Here is a 19,674-nt window from a genome sequence, read left to right on the forward strand (position 1 = left end):
TGTGGAGAACTGTGCTAAAGGACTTACACACCTTTACAGTGGAGAAGGGCTCTTTTGCAGTCCTCTTTCCTGAAGCCAAGGTCTTGGAGATGGGTCAGCTGGCCCTCTGTGGAGACAAAACACATCAATGAAATGTTTTTTAAAGGAGTGGGATAAAATCATCAGAATCAGACGATGCATGGTGGGCAGTGAGGGGAAGTCGTGTTTGGTGCAAGCAGGTTGATGACAGGAGATGGGGGGCAACTTTAAAGCTGTGTTGCTGATGATGGGGAGGGGGGGGTTAAGTCTAGGACATCTCCAGCGTCTGGTTGACGTTCACACGAGCTCTAGGTTGGTGTCTGTACAGCGAGCTGTGACACAGCGTTCCTATATGCCACTACTGGAACTAAACAGTCGCCTTGCTGACTTTTAAGCCAAATAACATAAATAATAACAATTTACAACAACTGAAGATGTGCTCTGACAACAATATTTTGATGTATTTTAGACACTAATAATAATTGTGACAAAAAAAGATTTTATACTTTTATCAGGTGGAAAAGCTTCAGTTTCAAATCCTTCTATTGACTGGTCTTCACATACCTATGAGGGCCTCTGTCTTCTGCCTGAAGCTGTCTTTGGGTGCAACTACAGGCTCGCTGCTGGCATCACTGTCAGAGGGCGCTGCAGAGCTGGCGGTAGGTAGGGACTTGGCGATGGCCAGGAAGAGCTGAATGTCGTTGTAGGACAGACGGATGTCCAGAGTCGGAAACTGAATCTGCCAGACAATCACATGCACAGTTAAAAGCCAATCAACCAAGTTTACATGCCAAAGTCACTACTAATGCCGAGTACTATTCATCCTGTGGTATGTCTGCTGTGGTTCTGAGTTATCCAATCTGAGAAAATGATTTAAGTGGTGTGGCTGTCTAAGCCTGGTCCTCCAGACTACACATTTAGAAGAGGAAGCCTGTGTTACAAACTGGATTCATTTATAGGAATATAAGAGCCAGCGTTTTAGGAGCTTGACCCGTACTAGAAACTAAAAGTCATAACATCCTTTTCATTGTGTAATTATGGAAGTAAAATAATAAGTCACTGGAGTGTTTTTTTAAGAGGCAACATTTTAGAAACTACTCATGAAATGAAATGACACTGACAGCAAGAAGTATAAATATACTGGTCATATCACAGCAGTCAATAGTCTTATACAGGAAGAATGTTATGACAGGAAGAACACTTTGTACATTTAGTAGACCTAAAGTAAACATGTGACGGCAATAACAGGTAGAAAATGTGTGTACCGCTTTATTCATAAAACAAGGACAAACTGTAGTGTTGATTTACAACCATTTCAGGACAAGGGGAGAACATTTCTCTTTGGTTGAAAACATTAAAACAAAAGTTAGGCTTTGATGTTGGCTTCCTGACTCATTTAAACAAATAGGAAGTTTGTGCTAGCCAGCTGAAAGCACATTCAAGCTGTGAAAAAGAGGAATAAAACCTTATTTTCTGATTAAAGCACGAATAAATAACCATCAAACAGATGATTTGCTGTAGAGAGATACTCTTAGTTTCATTTTTCTCCGCTGCATTCCTTTAATTAAATCCAACATGCAGTCGCAGTGAGACAAAACCTAAGGTTGTGTTTTTGAGATAAAACGGGCGGGCACACTGAGCGGCAGGCTGCACACTGTGTTCACCCCTGCACCACCAACAGCCGTCGTCCTGTCGTCTTAACCGGTCCTTAGCCTGCGGTGACATCGCAGACAAAAATGGGCTTAATGGAACCCTCTAGTTTTCTGAAAGGTTGTGGAACATGTTGGTGGAGAAGCAGCGATACAGAGAGTATGCTCCATTTTCTGCTATGGTTTTGTTTCTACAGTAGCCCCCCTTCCCCACAGTGACAGTAAACCTATCCCACCTGCCTCTGCTGCCAGGTAACCCAGTCACATGTTGCAAATCTAATTTTGGTTGAGTGCTGTGCTAATGCCTGACCTCCAGCAGCGGTGGGATGTCCTCCACATTGAATGCGTCCAGTAGACCGGAGCTGCTCTGGTATGTGGGGCTCCCACACAGCTCCACCTGGATATTGACTGGGTCAATTATGGACAAGGCCGTCTCCAGCTCACTGCCCAGCCGACACGAGAACACCTGGGGGGGACAGGATAGCTCGGAATCATGGCTAATAACATGAAGATTATAGTTAGTAGCACTCCTGTAATACCAATCCCATATTACATATGAAAACCAAAAGTATCCCTTTTTTCCTGAGCGACACTCTTAGTGTCTATCAAGGGTAGGAGGGAGTTGGGGAGGAGTTCAAGCTGTATACATATTCGCAAGTACAAGTAGGTTAGTGGAGCATTAATAATAATGATATGATTGCATCAGATGGCTGCCCACCAAGAGCTAGGTTCTGTCTGAAGTGTCTGCCTGTTTACAGGAAGTCTTTTCTCGCTCTGTTGCACTAAATGCTTGCTCTTGGCGGGAATTCTTGGCTCTTAAATTATAGAGTGTGGTCTAGACCTACTCTATCTGTAAAGTATCTGTAAAGTGTCTGAGATAACTAACTTGCTGTGATTTGAAAGATAAATAAAGTTGAATAGTAGCAGCAGTATTTCAGTTGTTTGTAATCTATTTTAAGTAGCCTCTTTGAGATTGGTGTACTTGGTTAAAAGTAGTGTCAGAAGTAATGTTTGACAGTGGGAGGCAACCTCTATTCCTGCGAGGCTGCCAGAGAAGGGCCTGTCCAGCAGTCGGGGTTTGTAGGTGAGGACAGTGGTGCCTTTCAGGATGATGGCGTTGGTATCCAGACAAGACGAGTCCTCCACAACCACAAACTCTGTGCCTGAAGACACACACAGGCCAGATCATTAAAATTCACATGCAGGAGCTCCTTACCTCCTTATTTTGTCAAGGGACAGCATTTTTATATTTATTAAATACTTGAAATGAAATCTGCTACACACATTTGCATCAGTTGACAATGATCCTCATTAACCCTTGTGTTCCTTCTTCCCATCAACAATGAAAGTCAACACTTTAGTTGACGCTTTTTACTCAATGTTATTGACTTTTTGTTACGTTTTTGTCCTTTTTTTCAACACTTTTTTATGTTTGTCACTTTTTTTGACGTTTAACACTACGTAACACTAACTTATTAAATTTAGTTTTACAGTTATTTTTGGAATTTATGGTAAATAAACCTCACTTTTAGGAAATTATACCTAATGTTTGAGTTAGAAAAGCAGAAATTAGGAATTATTTTGACTAAAATTAAAGGAAAGTATGTTGCTGGATAATCACAGACTGGAATATGTCAACTTTTAATCAATACTATTTCAAAACCACTTCAATTTCTTTTCTCCAAATGCTATAATATTGAATAAGACGCCCCAAACATTAGATGAAAGCAGAGATTTGTACTTGCCAAAGAGTGTTGTATGGAATCAGTCATGTTATGTTGGGTAATTAAAAAGAACATTGATTTAGGAAAATGGGTCAATTTGACCCGAGGACAACATGAGGGTTAATGAAAATGTAAATTCTGACTAAACAAAACCCTGTGAGCTCACTGGCTATTTAGGTGCTTTCTTCATTTTTAGTAAATGGTCATGTATGGGAGGGCCCAGCTCATACAGTAGCTCCTGTTATGAATTGTAACAGTTTCAATTGTATATCAATTAACTAGTGATGACAATGTAAATGTAAATGTGCTGTATTTATATAGCGCTTTTCTAGTCTTAACGACTACTCAAAGCGCTTTTACATCATACAGGATACATTCACCATTCACACACATTCACACACTGTGGCCGAGGCTGCCGTACAAGGTGCCATCTGCTCATCAGATACACACACATTCACACTCCGATGCGCAGCACCGGGGGCAACTTGGGGTTCAGTGTCTTGCCCAAGTACACTTCGACATGGGACTGCAGGGCCAGCGATTGAACCACCAACCTTCCGATTGGCAGGCAACCGCTCTACCACTGAGCCACAGCCGCCCACAATGAAAATAAAGTAGTAATAGGATGGGCCGTAGTTGATGCGTACAGGCTGAGGGTTGTCTTTAGAGGGCCTGCGTGTGTACATGGTCCAATCTTTATTCTTAGAGCGGGCTCACTCTTCTCTGACCTGTGACGTTGATCTTGAGTTCTAGGCAGTGGTCCTGGGTGACCGGCACTGTGGACCTCTTGGTGACCACACCACTCTTGACTGTCTTTGGCATGACTGCCCCGGTGCTGCTGCTGGGACCTGAGTCTGTGCTGGTGTTACTAGGCCCGCACTGACAAGGCTCAGCAGTGCCCGCCGCCTTCTCCCCTGGCAGCCGCAAGAAGTCTTGCACAAGCTGAAGCCAGTCAAAGATGAGAAACACCCTCAGGTTGTTGAGGACCACCGTGAAGCAGGACGAGTCCCGGGTGGATCTGCAGGAACACACATCATGTTACTACCACCACCAGCTAAAAGCTCTATTTCCACTTCTGTTTGGACAATTGTTCAGTGATACCTGTAATGCAGTTCCAGCTGCAGTGACGCCCGGTTAGTGCCAGTTTTGGAGGGCTGCAGGATGCAGTCAAACACATTGCGCCTCGCCCCATCAACTCCAGCAGAGCTTGTATTGGGCCCGGTGCAGCGAGTGTCGTATGCCAGCAGGGAGTGAGACACCAAGTTGACAGACTTGGATCCATTGGAGAAACTCTCAAAGAGCAGCTTGGATTTCATGAAGTCAAACCTGTGCAAGAAAAACACAAACCAAATATCAAAAAGACATAATTGTCAGCAATGCTGACTGTGCTTAGAGCTCAGACACATTTGACTCAATCAACGAGAGCAGTGAAACAGATTCTTAGAGAGCCCTAATTAAGGTTTTGGGGATTTTCCCCGTCTTTTAGTGTGTTATATAGTTGTTTGCGTATGTAATAGTATAAAGTACAAAATACATATTTCACTCCAAATGGAGCTTTCTCTCCAAACAGACGGCACTTTTTCTTAAGTGCCAGAAACCTCGTCCATATTCCTGTCTCAAATTCCTCAACTCACGGATTGAGAATGCCTGCCTAGTTTTTCATATCTGCTGTCTATTGGTGGTGCCTGAGCAAGTAAGCCCACCCAGTGGCTGGGTGCTTGTGGCAGAGGTTTCCTGAACATCAAAGCATGTAAACCTATTCTAGCAGACCCCGAGAGATATACAAAATGACACTGAAAAGGAGTATGACGGGCGCTCTTTGAGCTCATCTGGCTCAAAGTAGGAAGCTGTGAAATGGTTGGTGCCTTCACACTGTGTGCCATGGTACTGGCCTAAGATTTTATATGTACTTAATAGAAATGCTATGTTGGAAGACTTTTGTGAGAGAAGTTAGAGTGAGAGACGATTATCTTTGGGTGACCTGAGAAGTTTCCCCAGTACATCACACGTACTGTATACTTCATATATTTGGGAAATTATATGAATACATAGGAAAAAATCTATATAGGGCTGTAAGAAGTAGAGTAGGTATGATTGTTGCTTTTGCTGTTCTGCTCCGGTATACGTACATGCTTAAACTGGTTATATTTGATGCAGTCCGGCGTTTGTCATTATGACACAAATAAAAAAAGTAGCCAACATCCACAACCTGTGCCGACAGCATCATGGCCCTAATTCCAATTTGTATTGCAGTAGTAGTAAGCAATATGACAACATGAGTAATGATAATATTTTGGTTTAAAGGAGGAGTGCCTAACACACCATGAAGGAGATCCCAGTAGAGGTGGGAGCTTCTGTTTGTTTACTATAAAGTTCATGTGTGGCTTTGGGGTGACGAGACCAGACACGGCAAAGTAAATCTCAAAGGAAAACAAAAATGTGCTAATGTCGCACAACTTTGGATTTGTTTGCTGAAAAACAGAAGTAGTCCAGCTGACTGTCGTGTTGCTTAACTCTCTGCTACCATCATGTAGACTGGAGAGGATTCTCCCAGCTGAGTAAAGTGCAACATAAAATTGGGTATACTAGTCCAGTCTGGTGTTCGGCTCTAATCTCAAAGCAAGCCCCCCTTATACAAAGAAAGAAAAAAGGCCCACCTTGCTAATGACCGTTTCTGTTCAGTGGGTGTGGGGCTGTTCAAGAGCTCCAGACTGACATCCATCATGTCCACCAAGAACGACAAGCTGGTATAGACATCTCCACTTAACACAGTCTGAACAGAGACAAAACAGCAGTTTGTCAATTAAGACATATAGAGTATTACTTGGAACAATGACATCATAATTTTGACAAAATGATCATTAAAAGAGACAGAGAGTGTTCACAGAAATAACTATAAAATGTGTAGAAAACTTTCTCACATAGGTGCTGGGGTCCTGCAGATTGTAGGGCCGCAGAAAGTCTTCCACAGGCTCCCCCAGGTTGTTCTCCAGCAGTCCTCTGATCAGCTGGTAGTGCTCCAGGTCCAGAGAGCACAGAACTGATGACAGGCTGCCGTGGATGGACATGTCAGGTACTGCATGGCTCAGTTCCCTGACAATATGAACCAACACATTATGAGTATGGTCCTACACTGACGACATTCATAGATGCTGTCTCAAAGTAAACCAAGCCCCGTTTCTAGGGAACAACTGCTCTCTATAAGCCAGCCTCAATATCCTTGGAAAAGACAGGAGGCATAATGCTGACATACTAAAGCTCAGTGCCAAGCAGCGGGATGCAGAAGACTCCACACTAGAGCCAAATGATGCTAATAAATACTTGACTTCAACTGGTAGGAACGAGGACTCCTACAGGATGCAGATGTTAGTTTATTTCAGCTGCATGTATTACAAGGCAACTAACGCGTACGCCATAACAAATGAATTGGCCAATAGCACGACAAAAAGTTGCATTGTTGCAAGAAAGTCTTTCTGCCCCATAGTGGTAAAAATGACTTGATGTAGCTTTATCTATGCTAATGAATCCAACAAAAATATGGATGGTGTTTTTAAACTCCACTTGAAGACTTATTTTTATGTATTTAAATAGGTATGATCAAGTGTTTTGTCCATGAATATGTATCTTACACATTAAAACAACAGCCTCAAGCTACTATAACTTTTGCCACCAATAAATCTAAAAGCAGGGCGTACTTGTCCAGGTTGCGTTCCACTTTAAGCTTGAGACGGCAGCAGTCTTTTAGCAGGTTGTCTCCAGTGCGACGGACAGAGTAGGAAGGAAAGATGAGGTCTGAGGATTCAGCAGGATTGCCACAGGGTAGACGCTCTGCAGCAAATATATCCATCTCCTGCAGATCCAGGGCAATGCAGTCTAGCAGGCACACATGCTCTTCTAATGGGAAAAACACACAGAGTGGCACAAACAGCTATTTAGCTATTAACAGTTATTTTAAAATACTGTTTTAGGTGTCTCAGCTCTAACTCCCACATTAAGTACTTGCACTGATGCACTGTTTGGCTCTTTCAAACTACACAGCAATGCTAACCTAAGCTGTGAGGTTCATCCGACTCAGAGGCCCTTGCTGTATTTGGGGCCTGTGGCCTGCCGAGGGTAAACCCTGTGGAGGAGGAGGAGCTGGAGGGGGGGCTCCTAGGCTTCTGCTCATTACTCCTCCCTGCTGCACTCCGCAAACGCTCCTTTTTAAAGAGAGAAGAAAGAGGTGAGACATTGCACATTAAATCCAGTTAGCAATATGATCATTACATGGCCATAAAAGCACATAATTCATTTTAAAGGGGCCAAGGAGCACATGGTTAACTTGGTCAACTTTTTTAACCAAGTTTTTATAAATACTAATGATTTCATTTCTATCCCTTGTTTTACATTAGGCTAACAATCCTAATTATTAACTTCTAAATAGAAGAGGACAGTTAAAACTCAGTAATGGCATGTAAGGGCTCGGGTGGTTGTCAATGTATCTACTGTTCACTAAAGGTGATAGCTGACTGAAATCCTCTTTAAGAAATAACTGAATTACATTATGCCATTAACTTCTGAGCCAGAAGAAAAGTTAGTCTTTTCTACTGTTTGTAACTTAAATAAACAGGTCTACCTTTTTACAATCTCGAAGACAGCAACATAAAATTCACCAAACACATTTGAAGATCATATGAGTTTGTTGATTTTTTTTAATTCAAAAACAATCAAAACAATACACCAACTTCTGCCAGTAAGTTCTCTGATCAGTGTATATAGTGCATGACTTAAACAGAGATTAATACTGATTACAGGCCAGTTGATGTTGACAGTTAGGAGAAAAAAATCATACAGTGCAGGTCTCCAAACTACAATGAAAGTATTGTTAACAACAACTCGCACATATGCAACCGGCACATTTGACCACATTTCAATTTCATGATGAAAAACCAGGAGAGAGAGAGTCTGGCAGAGTTGGCCAATGTGTGTGAGAAGGGGGAGGGTCCGGGAGTGATTAGTTAACAGTGTGTGGCGAGAGGGAAGGTCCGGAGTGATTAGTTAGGGTATGGGAAAGGGGGGGGCCCGGGGGATGTTACGGGTTCTTTTTAAAGTTCCCCGGACAGGGAGGTCCGGAATGGGTACAGTTTGCAGAGACAGTCGGGATGATGTTAACGGTGTACAGGGGGCGGGAGTGTAGTACTGGGGCAAAAGTTCCGGGGGTGTATGCAAGCGTTGTATGGCAGACAAGATGTAAATTTAATGTTTTTAGGGGGAGGGATTTAATTAACAAGGGGGTCCGAAGGGTTCAGGTGGGGGGAACGGGTTCCCGCAAAGGGAGTCCTGAAGTGATGTTACGGTTTGGGATGTTGGGTCCGGGAACTCCAAATGGCTATTGTAAATTTGGTATTTTGTTATGGATACTATAACTAAATTAATATATTAATTTTATGGCGAAAGTTAATATTTTAAATTTTCAAATTAAAATTATTTACGGGGCCAAAGGCCGGTGAATTTACATTTCAAAGGAAGTCGGGAGTGATTTTCGGTTTTGGGGGAAGAAGTTGGGGAGGATTGTAAGGTTATGGATGCAGGATCCGGGCTTGTGTTACGATTATGGGGTGGATTTGCCCACATTAAACCTCAAAGAACATTTTTTATTAATTTGAATTTCTACACTTTTGACTTTGTAGCCATCATTACCTGACACATTTTTTAACTTTTGATTATTTAAGAACAAAAATACTCCTTTCCCTTTTAACACTTATTCGGCCAAAAAGCTGCTGTATTTCCCAAAAACTTTTCTCGCCATGTTGCACTAAATGCTCGCTCTTGGGGGAATTATTGGAAATGTTGGGTCGACTCTTTGTAAATTATAGAATGTGGTCTAGACCTACTCTATCTGTTAAGTGTCTTGAGATGGTGCCATCTACTGGGCTATTTGCACTCATTGTCCAACTGTTTAAAAGCCTCATGAAGAACGCATGCATTATCCATTTATATATACAGTGGTGCTCAAAAGTTTACATACACATGCTTAAGTTGACTAAAAAGAGGAATAAAAAATCATGTTTTGGAAATTTATTTTAATACCTAAATTAAAAAATGAGGTAAAATCCAACCTTTAAGGACACCAATTTTTCTTTGTGAATGAATAACGTATTGTAAATAAATAAATGTTCTTATTTAAAATACAGGGGTCATAAGTATACATACCCCTATGTTAAATTCCCATAGAGGCAGGCAGATTTTTATTATTAAAGGCCAGTTATTTCCTGGATTCAGGATATTATGCATCCTGATAAAGTTCCCTTGGCCTTTAGAATTAAAATAGCCCCACATCATCACATACTCTTCACCATGCTTAGAGATAGGCATGGTTTATTTCAGTTAGACTAATACCTGGTTTGATTTGCATTGAGAGATGATTTATAGAAAGTATCCCATGCCTATCTCTAAGCATGGTGAAGAGTATGTGATGATGTGGGGCTATTTTAATTCTAAAGGCCAAGGGAACTTTATCAGGATGCATAATATCCTGAATCCAGGAAATAACTGGCCTTTAATAATAAAAATCTGCCTGCCTCTATGGGAATTTAACATAGGGGTATGTATACTTATGACCCCTGTATTTTAAATAAGAACATTTATTTATTTACAATACGTTATTCATTCACAAAGAAAATTGGTGTCCTTAAAGGTTGGATTTTACCTCATTTTTTAATTTAGGTATTAAAATAAATTTCCAAAACATGATTTTTTTATTCCTCTTTTTAGTCAACTTAAGCATGTGTATGTAAACTTTTGAGCACCACTGTACACACTTATATATGTACATAGTAGTCCGATGTTCAGGTTTACCATGCTCAGTTCCATTTTTAGCTGTAACGTTGTTTCCGATTCTGTGTTAAGAGACACAAAAAGCCTGACTCAAATTCCCTTGTGTATACACTTACTTGGCCAATAAAGCTGATTCTGATAAATTCCGAAATATAACTTCTTTATCTATTTTCTTCTTTACAATTCTCACTGTGTGGGCTGGCACCACATTCTTCAGTTGGCAGTTACCCAGGCAAAACTATGAAGACCAGCTAAATGGAACTGAATTATTTATTCTTCCATGGGTAAATGTCATTCAAGTATGGAAGAAATATGTAGTCATGATTCCAATTGCAAGGTTAAAGAGAAAACAAAGCAAGATCAAATTAAAAATATTGTTATTTTACTACGCTACTAGAAAAAAAATCATGCCATGATTAAATTTTAAAAAGAAAAAGGAAATTGAAAAAGCAAAGTTGAAATGCAAAATTTTGATTTGAAAATGTAAAGTGCATGTAAAAAGTCTAATTTAAAATGCAAAGCTTAAATATAAATGCTTAAACTGATATCTTTGAAACCTTTTGATTGAGAGAAACATCAAATATGAAACTCAAAATGGAAAATGGTACAGCTTAAATGGAAATATATAATTTAAAATCTGAAATATAATTTTTTGCCTTGGCACTATCATTTTCAATTTAAATTTGTATCTTTTGAATTTTACAATTGGAAATTTCTTTTTGACATTTTAAGAGTCAACTATTCAACTTTGAACATTTGGCTTTTGATTTTGACTTGACACTTGCCAATGTATATTAGGAGGCGTGGTCCAAATGCTGGTGGAAGGGTTGAGAGACTTCCATCTGATAGCGGGGTCTCTGAGAATAACTGGCTGGCCGCCAAGCAACAAGCTGGCTGGCCTTTTAAAGACCATTATGAATGAACATTTAAGACCTAAATCACGACATATAAAAAATAAATAAAGTTAGATCTCAGATTCTGCAACAATTCCCAGATTTGTGGATGTGTGTGATTTGGAGATTTGTGGAGGACCCAGAACACCTACGCTCTTAGTGTTGGTTGTGAGCCAAAATCAACACAATGGTCTCTTACGGGAGTTGTGACTTTAAGTTGCAACTTCAGGCAACCCTTCAAATAATAACCTTTACGAACCATTTCAGTCTGGTTTTCACCACAATCACAACACTGAAACGGCCTTGGTAAAAATCAGAAATGATCTCCTACTTGCAGCTGACAACGTCCTTCTATTCATCCTGATCCTCTTCGACCTCACCGCAGCCTTTGACACATTTCTTCTGGAATGCCTGGCTGCAATCAATAACAATGCACTAGCTGGATCAGGTCATATTTAGACAACAGAAAACACTTAATTTATGGGGGAAATGTTACCGCCACCAGACCCATGGTGTTCCTCAGGGTTTGGTGCTTGGAGCCCTGCTTTAAATTGTTTACATTCGCTTGGCAACATTGTCCCTAAATATTCACTGTTATGCCAATGATACAAAACTCTACCTCTCCTTAAGACCAAACACCTCTCTTCCCTTACCTCTGCAAATAATCAAACACCTCTCTGCCCCCTGCTGCCCTTATCCCTTGTCTACAAGCAATCAGTAACAGGATGTCAATCAATTTTTTCAAATGCAATGGCAATAAAAGCGAGGTTCTCCTCATTGGTTCAAAGTCCACACTCTCCAAAAACCAACTGTTCAACATTACAGTTGATGTCTCTTCCGAAATCCAAAGGCTCTGCGTCATTCTAGAGTTTACATTTTTCCTTGGCCCCCACATCAGCAATATCCTTCTTTTTGCTTTTAATGTTTTTTAAGTTGTCTTGGGTGTCTTGACAGTCTAAACAAAGACTCTAGGTTGTCAATAATGTATCTCAAGCATATATGCTGAGGGGCCTCCAGGTTACTGTGGGGCAATGTCATTCAACAAGGAGCTTCTCCACTTCTATTCCCTTGACATCAACAGTGTTTGTTTAATTACCTTCACAAAAGTTCTGCACACCAGCTTTATGTTTATTAGTTATGAAGACACTTTGGTTGAGCTTCTTAATGTTATATGTGGTGTAAATATGTGATGTGGTATGTTTTGTTTATTTGGTCTTTCTTGTCTTAGTTGTTAGGATTGTGGGTCTTTGTTTTTATTGCTGCAGGAATTTTATATGATATTGATTGTATATGTTGAGAAATTTAAATAAAACTTTATAATTATAAATTAAGTCATACAAGGACAGTCACGGAACCTGGAAAGTTGGTGTATTTCTTTAAACAATACATGCAACACATGTTGCAGAAAGCTCAGTCAGACATACACAACCGCAAACAGAAAAACCGCAAACCAATTAAACCAAATAAATCATTGTAACACCAAGTTATTTGAGGTTCTGAAATATAGGATAATTTATCCTTAACCCAAACCAAATGTTCGCACAAATTTCACAACTGCTTCTAAGGGCAGCTTAGAGTGACACTGTTATGTCCAAGAAAACATTGACATAACTGTCATCTGCCAGCTGCCTGTAGTGTGTTATAGGGATAGTTTCTGGTACTGAAAAACTTGGTGTAGGATGAAATTGAAAGGTAAAACTGTTGTGACAACCCTTATCCACACAAAAGCAAAAGCATGCCATTGTACCTTGTAATGGGATGGATCCTTGTAGGAATTGCCATGCAGTATAAAATTCTTCACAGAAAAACACAAGATGCATATGAAAGACGAATACAACATTTACCTAGTGTACCTCTGTCCAAAAACTCTTATCTCTCTGTTCTTCACACGGGACTGACTGCTTCATGTGGTTATTGACGTGGTTATATAAGACACAAGCCTGGAAGTTGCTTAAAATGTAAATTTAAACTTTAAAAAATTCCATATTAAAAAGGTCCAATGTGTAATTTATTTACTGTATTTAATCAAGAAGGTATAAATTATATAGAGTACTCAAGTTAGTTGACCACCCAAGAGGGCCACAGCTGTTTACAACCACCGTGACGGACATACGTATGACAGTTAGCGTAAGTTTGACTTCTCATAATGGAAACATGCTTTTAAACTTTGGCAAAACAACTCTGGACTCTAAGCTGAAACACTGTTGTTGTTTTTGGACCTTTTGAAAAGATGTCTGGAATGTGTCTGGTTGTTGCAATTTGACCATTCATTGCACTTTACTATGTTGTTCTTTGCTCAAGTGCACATGTTTTGTATGTCTTACGACATTCTGATATTTTTCAAATATTTGAATAAAGAAGTTCAAGTTTCATGTCAAATTACATGGAATGTTCTAAAAAATCTCGTGTCGTGACACCCCTAATTTGGATGCTGTCAGAGCTTACATAATGTTCAAACTTTAACACATGGTCAAAATAATGTAGGTATATCGGTAGAGACTTTCAAAAAAACGCCCATATCTCAATAAGCCACTGAGGAGTTAACATGTGAACTTCTTCCATCTCACCCAAGCTCTGACATCTACTGGACTATATGGGTGATATCTTCTCTAATCCCAAGCATACATTCACCAACTGAAATTTGCATAAAATTAGCCAGCCCATTAGGACATGCCTACCCGAACCCATGCACCAACTCAGCAGAGAAGGCAACGTTCACCTCCGTCTACTATCCTTTTCTCTTCAGTGACGGAGAAAACGCCCTGATTTTCTTCTCCACAAATGGAGTTTCTGCTTTAAGAACCTAGCGCGGAGAGTTGCGTTCAGCCACCACCGGATTGCAAAGCCTGGCAAGCCCCACCCATGGTCAGACGTCAGCAGCTACGTAGTCACTTCCGCAGCTTCAACGTGATGCTTCATGGGGGTGGCATTAGCTCAGTCCGTACGGAGTTGGGTTGCTGGTTGCAGAACAAGTTCCCGTATGAACCAAAGTAAGGCATGTGGATTGGTAGCTGGAGAGATGCCACTTCACCTCCTGGGCACTGCCAGGTTCTCTTGAGCAAGGCACCGAACCCCTAACTGCTCAGAGCGTTGGTCCAGATGGCAGCCCCCCCCACTCTGACATTTCTCCATTTGTGCATGAATAGGTCCTGAGCATGTGTGTATTTCAGGCCTGTGTGTAGTGATTACTAACAAAACAGAGTGTAAATTGTAAATTTCCCCACTGGGGATCAATAAAGATTATAAATGATTATCATTATTTACTGCAATAAGAGCAGCCGGAGTCCAAGCCGGAAATCAACCTTGGTGTCCCCAGTTGAGCCTATGAAACCCAGCTGCTGCATATGACCATTGCCAAAGAGCCAGCGGTTCCTCGTTGGTGTTTGGCACATCTGTGTCCTGCGGAGTTTCACCCTCAGCTTCTCTCTACACAGACTTTCCATGTTGGGCTATTGTTCCCTCTGCTTCCACCCAAGCCGGACTGGGCCTAGATGGCCGGTGTGCCCCCCTCAACTTAGGCCTTGCAGCCCATCTTCTTCAATTGTAAGCAGGCCAGTCGGAGAACAGAAAGCCTCTCCAGCTGCTGCTGCAAGACAGAAATGCTGAAATATTTTTATAAGATTTTCCTACTAACAATGTTGATTGTATGGGGCCTTTTGCTGGCTTTTCTGCCGGAAATCCCCCTGCCCCCAACTGATTTTTTGGACGGCATGTGATCTGAAGAGCAAAGTTTGCTGTCCCTCCCCACCTTCCCATTTTCCCGTTTAGTCTTGCTGGGGTCGGCTCGTACCGCTTAACATCAACAGCCCCGTGCCAAAGCACTAACGCACCGTCCCCGTCCCACCTTGGGTGAAGAAGGCATGCTTCCGCTAGTACAGTGTCATGTGCGAGTGACAGCGCTGTGTCCACTCATGAACTTTATACTTTGTGTCATGTTATCAGAAGACACATTTCACTTGGTATAACAGCGTATGGTATCATGGCTGACCCATGTTGTGGCTATCGCTTGCTTTTAACGAGGGGAGGAGCCGCGCCACGTCCGGTGAACAAGAAAGCAGGCCAACGCATTCCTGCGAGTGTGCGGCCAGCTGTAGCGGGGCACTTTGCGAGTCATGCTCGCTGCACCCGACAACATGTTTTCGGACCCATGTCATTGCGTGGGTAATATAACTAACCCCTGTTGTGACCGCAGCTCACTCTCTGTCACAGAAAGCGCAGGACTGTCACCCTGAGTCAGCAGTGAGATGTCAGGTTGCATTATCCCTCGGAGGGGAATTATTACAACTTTCATTGGCTTAACTCAGAGTGGGTAGGGTGAATGTGCATCTATTTCTTCCTCTCATATCCCCCCACAGGGAGAACAGGATTGATCACGGTGACACAGTGTCAGCTGCTGCGTGTTCTAAAAACGAGCCAGCAATGGTGCGTTCATGAACACCATCATCAGCTCGACCCTTTCCGTGTCGGCCTTGCATGGTCCAATCTTCCATTTATAGAAGGTTTTGCAGCGGAGAGAGGTGAGAAGGGAGATCACAGTTTCTTAGCTACCACAACGCATCTGGCCGCTACAGTTTTATGGGGAGTGGCGGAGGATATGTGGTTACCAGAGTGGATAAACAGAACACTGCAACTGTGTTTTTCTCTGCAGTGCTGCAGCATGCCTCCTCTGATCATAAGCGTCAAGGTGGTAATCCTTTGACCTGCTACAGAAGCAGGCGGTGTCTGTTGTCCCCGGGCACGACAGAGAAAAGGTTTTTGATTTCTGACCCATTTAGGATCTTTGCATATTTAACCGATGTAATGCTCGCAAAACATTCCATATGCTAACCATCAGGCAGTTCTATTTCTGAGGGCTATTAACGTTCTTAGACTGAAGAACAGCGCCAACCTCATATCAAGGGGCAGGCCGCTGCCAGACGAGTGGGTGCTTTACCCCGAGGTGGTAAGGCCCAGTTGGACTCATTTTGGGAAGGTGGAAACAAAACACCCACTGCCCGCTGTGCTTCTCCCTAATGCCGCAAGAAGCTCCGCCCCTGGGTGTGGATGCATTTGCACACGTGCCATGGCCAAAAAAGCTTTTTTATGCCTTTATATCGCTCTGCTTCTTTCCTCCCCTGTGAGAGAGTGAGACAGGTTATCCTGATGGAAATGACTCAATCGATGGCAGACCAGCCATGGAACATTCCCCAGTTCTTAAAGACTCAGGAGGCGGGGCAATAGGCGTGAGCACAGCTGGAGTGTCTTTACAGGTTGTGCATACTAACCAGGTGGCAAGAGCAACATCCACTAATTAATCCACAAATTAAGTTATATTATTCAACATAATAATTATTTTGGATAATCTTTAACTGCTTTTGGCTTATTTGTAATTCATTTTAAGGTGTTGCAACTACAATATTGTCACCCACAATTAACAAATCAATCCTTTAACTGAGTTTGGGGAATCACGTTAACTGGATAAGAATTAGCAGGTTTATTTCAAGTAGCTAAATTTATAGGATAATTTAAATTAAAATGAACATTTAAGAGCATAATTTTAGCCAGTTAGATGAGACCTACAGGGTTTGTTTTACATGGCTAAAATCCTACTAGACATTTTAATAATAGGGCCCTGGACTAAATCTCGTCTGATACTAGGTGTGATAGCTAACAAGCATAATACTACAAATGTTGGACTGTTTCTTTAAAAACATTACATTTACACAAAACCACAGATGATTAGAAACTTTGACATGGTATAGTTATGTAACCACACTTTACTGTTAATCTTCAAGCAATGCAGTATTCATTGAGCATTTCAGATCAGATTCCCATATAAAGCAGTTACTAAAATAAGATGAGAAATCATCAGTGCAGGATTTCCATTACTTTTCAGTGAGCCTGCTATGTGGTTGGTAGTATCAAAAACCAAGTAGCATGATGTCATCATGAATTGGGTAATACAATTCAATGCATAAATGAATACAGTGAAATTAGACAAAAGAAAGAGACGGCCAAGGCGCATTGCATGGGTATTGAGCGGGCAGCGTGACTCACCAGAGAAGGGAAAAAGGCATGTGCCATGGTGAGTTTCTCTACCTTGTCTCGGAGGGAAAAAGTTCCATGAGCCCCAGCTGGCAAGAAGCAGTTCTGCACCCTCAGCTGGCCAAAGTTGGCCACAATGACCCTCGGTGAGCGTGAGCTCTCTGGGATGAGAATAACTGGAGCACCGGCCTCAATATCCAGCAGAACCCTGGAAGCCCGCTGAGGATGTTCCCGCACCTGCAGGGAGAACCAGGAGACAAAGAGAAATAGGAACATGTTTTAAAAGAGAGGGGAAAGGGATAAGAGAAGGTAGGTAGAGAGAAAAGACTCAATATTCTGTAGATAACAAGTTGAGCAAGAAGCAACAAAGAAATATTCTGACATCAAAAACATTAACACAACCGTTCAAAGTTGTGACTGACTAGTTTCAATTCAATTTTATTTATAGTATCAATTCATAACAAGAGTTATCTCAAGACACTATACAGATAGACCACACTGCAGAATTTACAAGGACCCAACAGTTCTAGTAGTCTCCTCCAGAGCAAGCAACAGTGCGACACTAGTGAGAAACCAAGGCCACCATAACAAGACTAGAGAGTAAAAACACTTTTTTGAAAGTTAGATGACCTTAAAAATTGGTTACAGAGATTCAGTCTGACAGTAGTGTGCATTCTTGAAAACTTGAAAGATTTGGACCCTTTAAAATTTATGACAGATTTCTTCCCAAGACCTCCCTGAGTTAGACCTAAATCAGCCAACGTCCCGAAAGCTTAAGAAGCAAGCGTGTTCCTGCTTCTCTTTCACTATTTTCAGGACATGCATCCCTCCCCCTGCGCTGTCAGACTTAGCACCGCCCAAGTAGCTTGTGATTGGTTTAAACAAATAAAAACAAGCCAGATTTGTTTTCTTCATGCCCAAATGGATAGGTGATGTAGCCAGACTTCAGCAGTGCTATGGAGATAGGTCTAGCAATGTGGGATTAATGCAGCCTTGATGTGGCCTTCTGCTGAGGTAAGCGGCTAGCTGTAATAGCCTCCATCTTTTCTAATTCCCCAGTCCAGTAGTGTGTGGACCTCAACACATAGCTGTCATGCTGCTGAAGCTGATTAACAAGAACCTTTAACCAGTAAAATGCAAATGTATAAAATATGTATGCCTGGGGTGTTGCTTTTATTTAGCGCTTGACCTGTGTAAACTATAGTCTATACACACTACAGTAAACACATTTCAAAAGAAGGGAGCAACCCTTAATTAGATTTAAAGTTTTGGTTGTAAATAAAAGTGTCATGGTGGGGGTCTGGCTGGTCGTAAGTCTGTCCTCTTTATGTTTATTTCCCTACTTCACGTCTTGTTTTACCCTGTCTGTCTTGTTTTGGTTTTGCCTTGTCTGTCTTGTTTGTGTTTGGGTTTTTCCTGTGCTCCCGTCCAAAGCCAGCTGATCACACACACCTGCCACCCGTCAACTACAATCATCATCATCAGACACACCTGACAGCCCTCGCCCGCTCCCGCCATCCACACCTGCCTGCCATCATCATTTACTCCTGTTTATCTACCCCGGCTCTGCATCCACTCTTCACTTGATCGTCAGCTCTACTTCATGGGTGAACGTCTCAAGACTTTGAGTGCTACTCTTCGTGTCTCTGTGTTTGTGAATACTCACTCTCCCTGTGTTTCCCTTTTTCAGTTCACCTCCGGCCAGCTGGCTTCGGACCCCCCAGTCCTCCTCCCACGGCGTCTCCTCCTCCTCATCCTGCTCCGCTCCTCGCACTGCTGCATCCCCGCCATCGCAGCTCCCAGTATCCATCTCTCCCTCTCGTTGCCACCTGGCTCTATTCCCCGTGTCTCTGCTCCTTGTGTCCTCGCCTCGACCCGGTTCCTGCCGAACCCGCTTCCCACGTCCCGTTCCAGACTCTTCCCCGGTTCGCCGCCCACCTGCTCCTGGCGTCCATCTCCCTACTCTCAATCCCCTTTTTTGTGAGCCGTGCGTTTGAGTCCATCCTTCTGTCCCCCTAACAGTACGATCAAGTCACCTATGGACTCATCCGGCTCACCCCCCACTCCCAATCCCTCTCCTTCCCCCCAGGACTTAGCCTTTGCTGTGGCCACCCAGGGAGCGTTGCTTGGCCAGCACACCTCGGCCCTTACGGCCATGGCCGAGGCACTTCGTTCCCTGACCAGTGACGTCCAGCAGCTAGCTAGGCAGCTTAGTTCCCCCAACCTCTATTTCCCCGTCTCAAACCCCGCTCCAGTTGCTCCGTCTGCTCCCCTCGCGCACTCCCCTCGGGTTAATTCGGTCCCGTCACCCCCCTCTGAAACTCCCGTGTCCACGCCTGATAAATTCTCCGGTGTGCTGGGAACATGCGAGGGGTTCTTAGTACAGTGCTCCCTGGTGTTTAGCAGACAACCATCAACTTTCCACTCCGACGAAGCCAGGGTGTGTTTTGTAGCGGGGTTGCTTTGCGACCGCGCGCTCTCCTGGTACGCCGCGTGAGACAGGGGAGGCGGGACCTCCTCTCCTCATACTCCTCCTTCAAGGAGGAGATG

The 19,674-nt window shown here is 42.6% G+C and overlaps 1 protein-coding gene across 1 annotated transcript in view; it reads right to left on the reverse strand.

Moving 5' to 3' along the window:
* Positions 1-19,674, reverse strand: part of vps13d (vacuolar protein sorting 13 homolog D) — a 93,137-nt gene that overhangs the window by 28,349 nt on the left and 45,114 nt on the right. Inside the window, 11 exon segments of the mRNA XM_032520174.1 lie at positions 32-106; positions 583-757; positions 1,978-2,133; positions 2,697-2,830; positions 4,120-4,409; positions 4,493-4,717; positions 6,049-6,164; positions 6,313-6,484; positions 7,087-7,285; positions 7,440-7,590; positions 17,137-17,361. Of these exon segments, the coding sequence (XP_032376065.1) occupies positions 32-106; positions 583-757; positions 1,978-2,133; positions 2,697-2,830; positions 4,120-4,409; positions 4,493-4,717; positions 6,049-6,164; positions 6,313-6,484; positions 7,087-7,285; positions 7,440-7,590; positions 17,137-17,361 (1,918 nt within the window).

The sequence above is a fragment of the Etheostoma spectabile genome, chromosome 7 (genome assembly GCF_008692095.1).
Source record: "Etheostoma spectabile isolate EspeVRDwgs_2016 chromosome 7, UIUC_Espe_1.0, whole genome shotgun sequence".
In the NCBI taxonomy this organism is placed as follows: domain Eukaryota; kingdom Metazoa; phylum Chordata; class Actinopteri; order Perciformes; family Percidae; genus Etheostoma; species Etheostoma spectabile.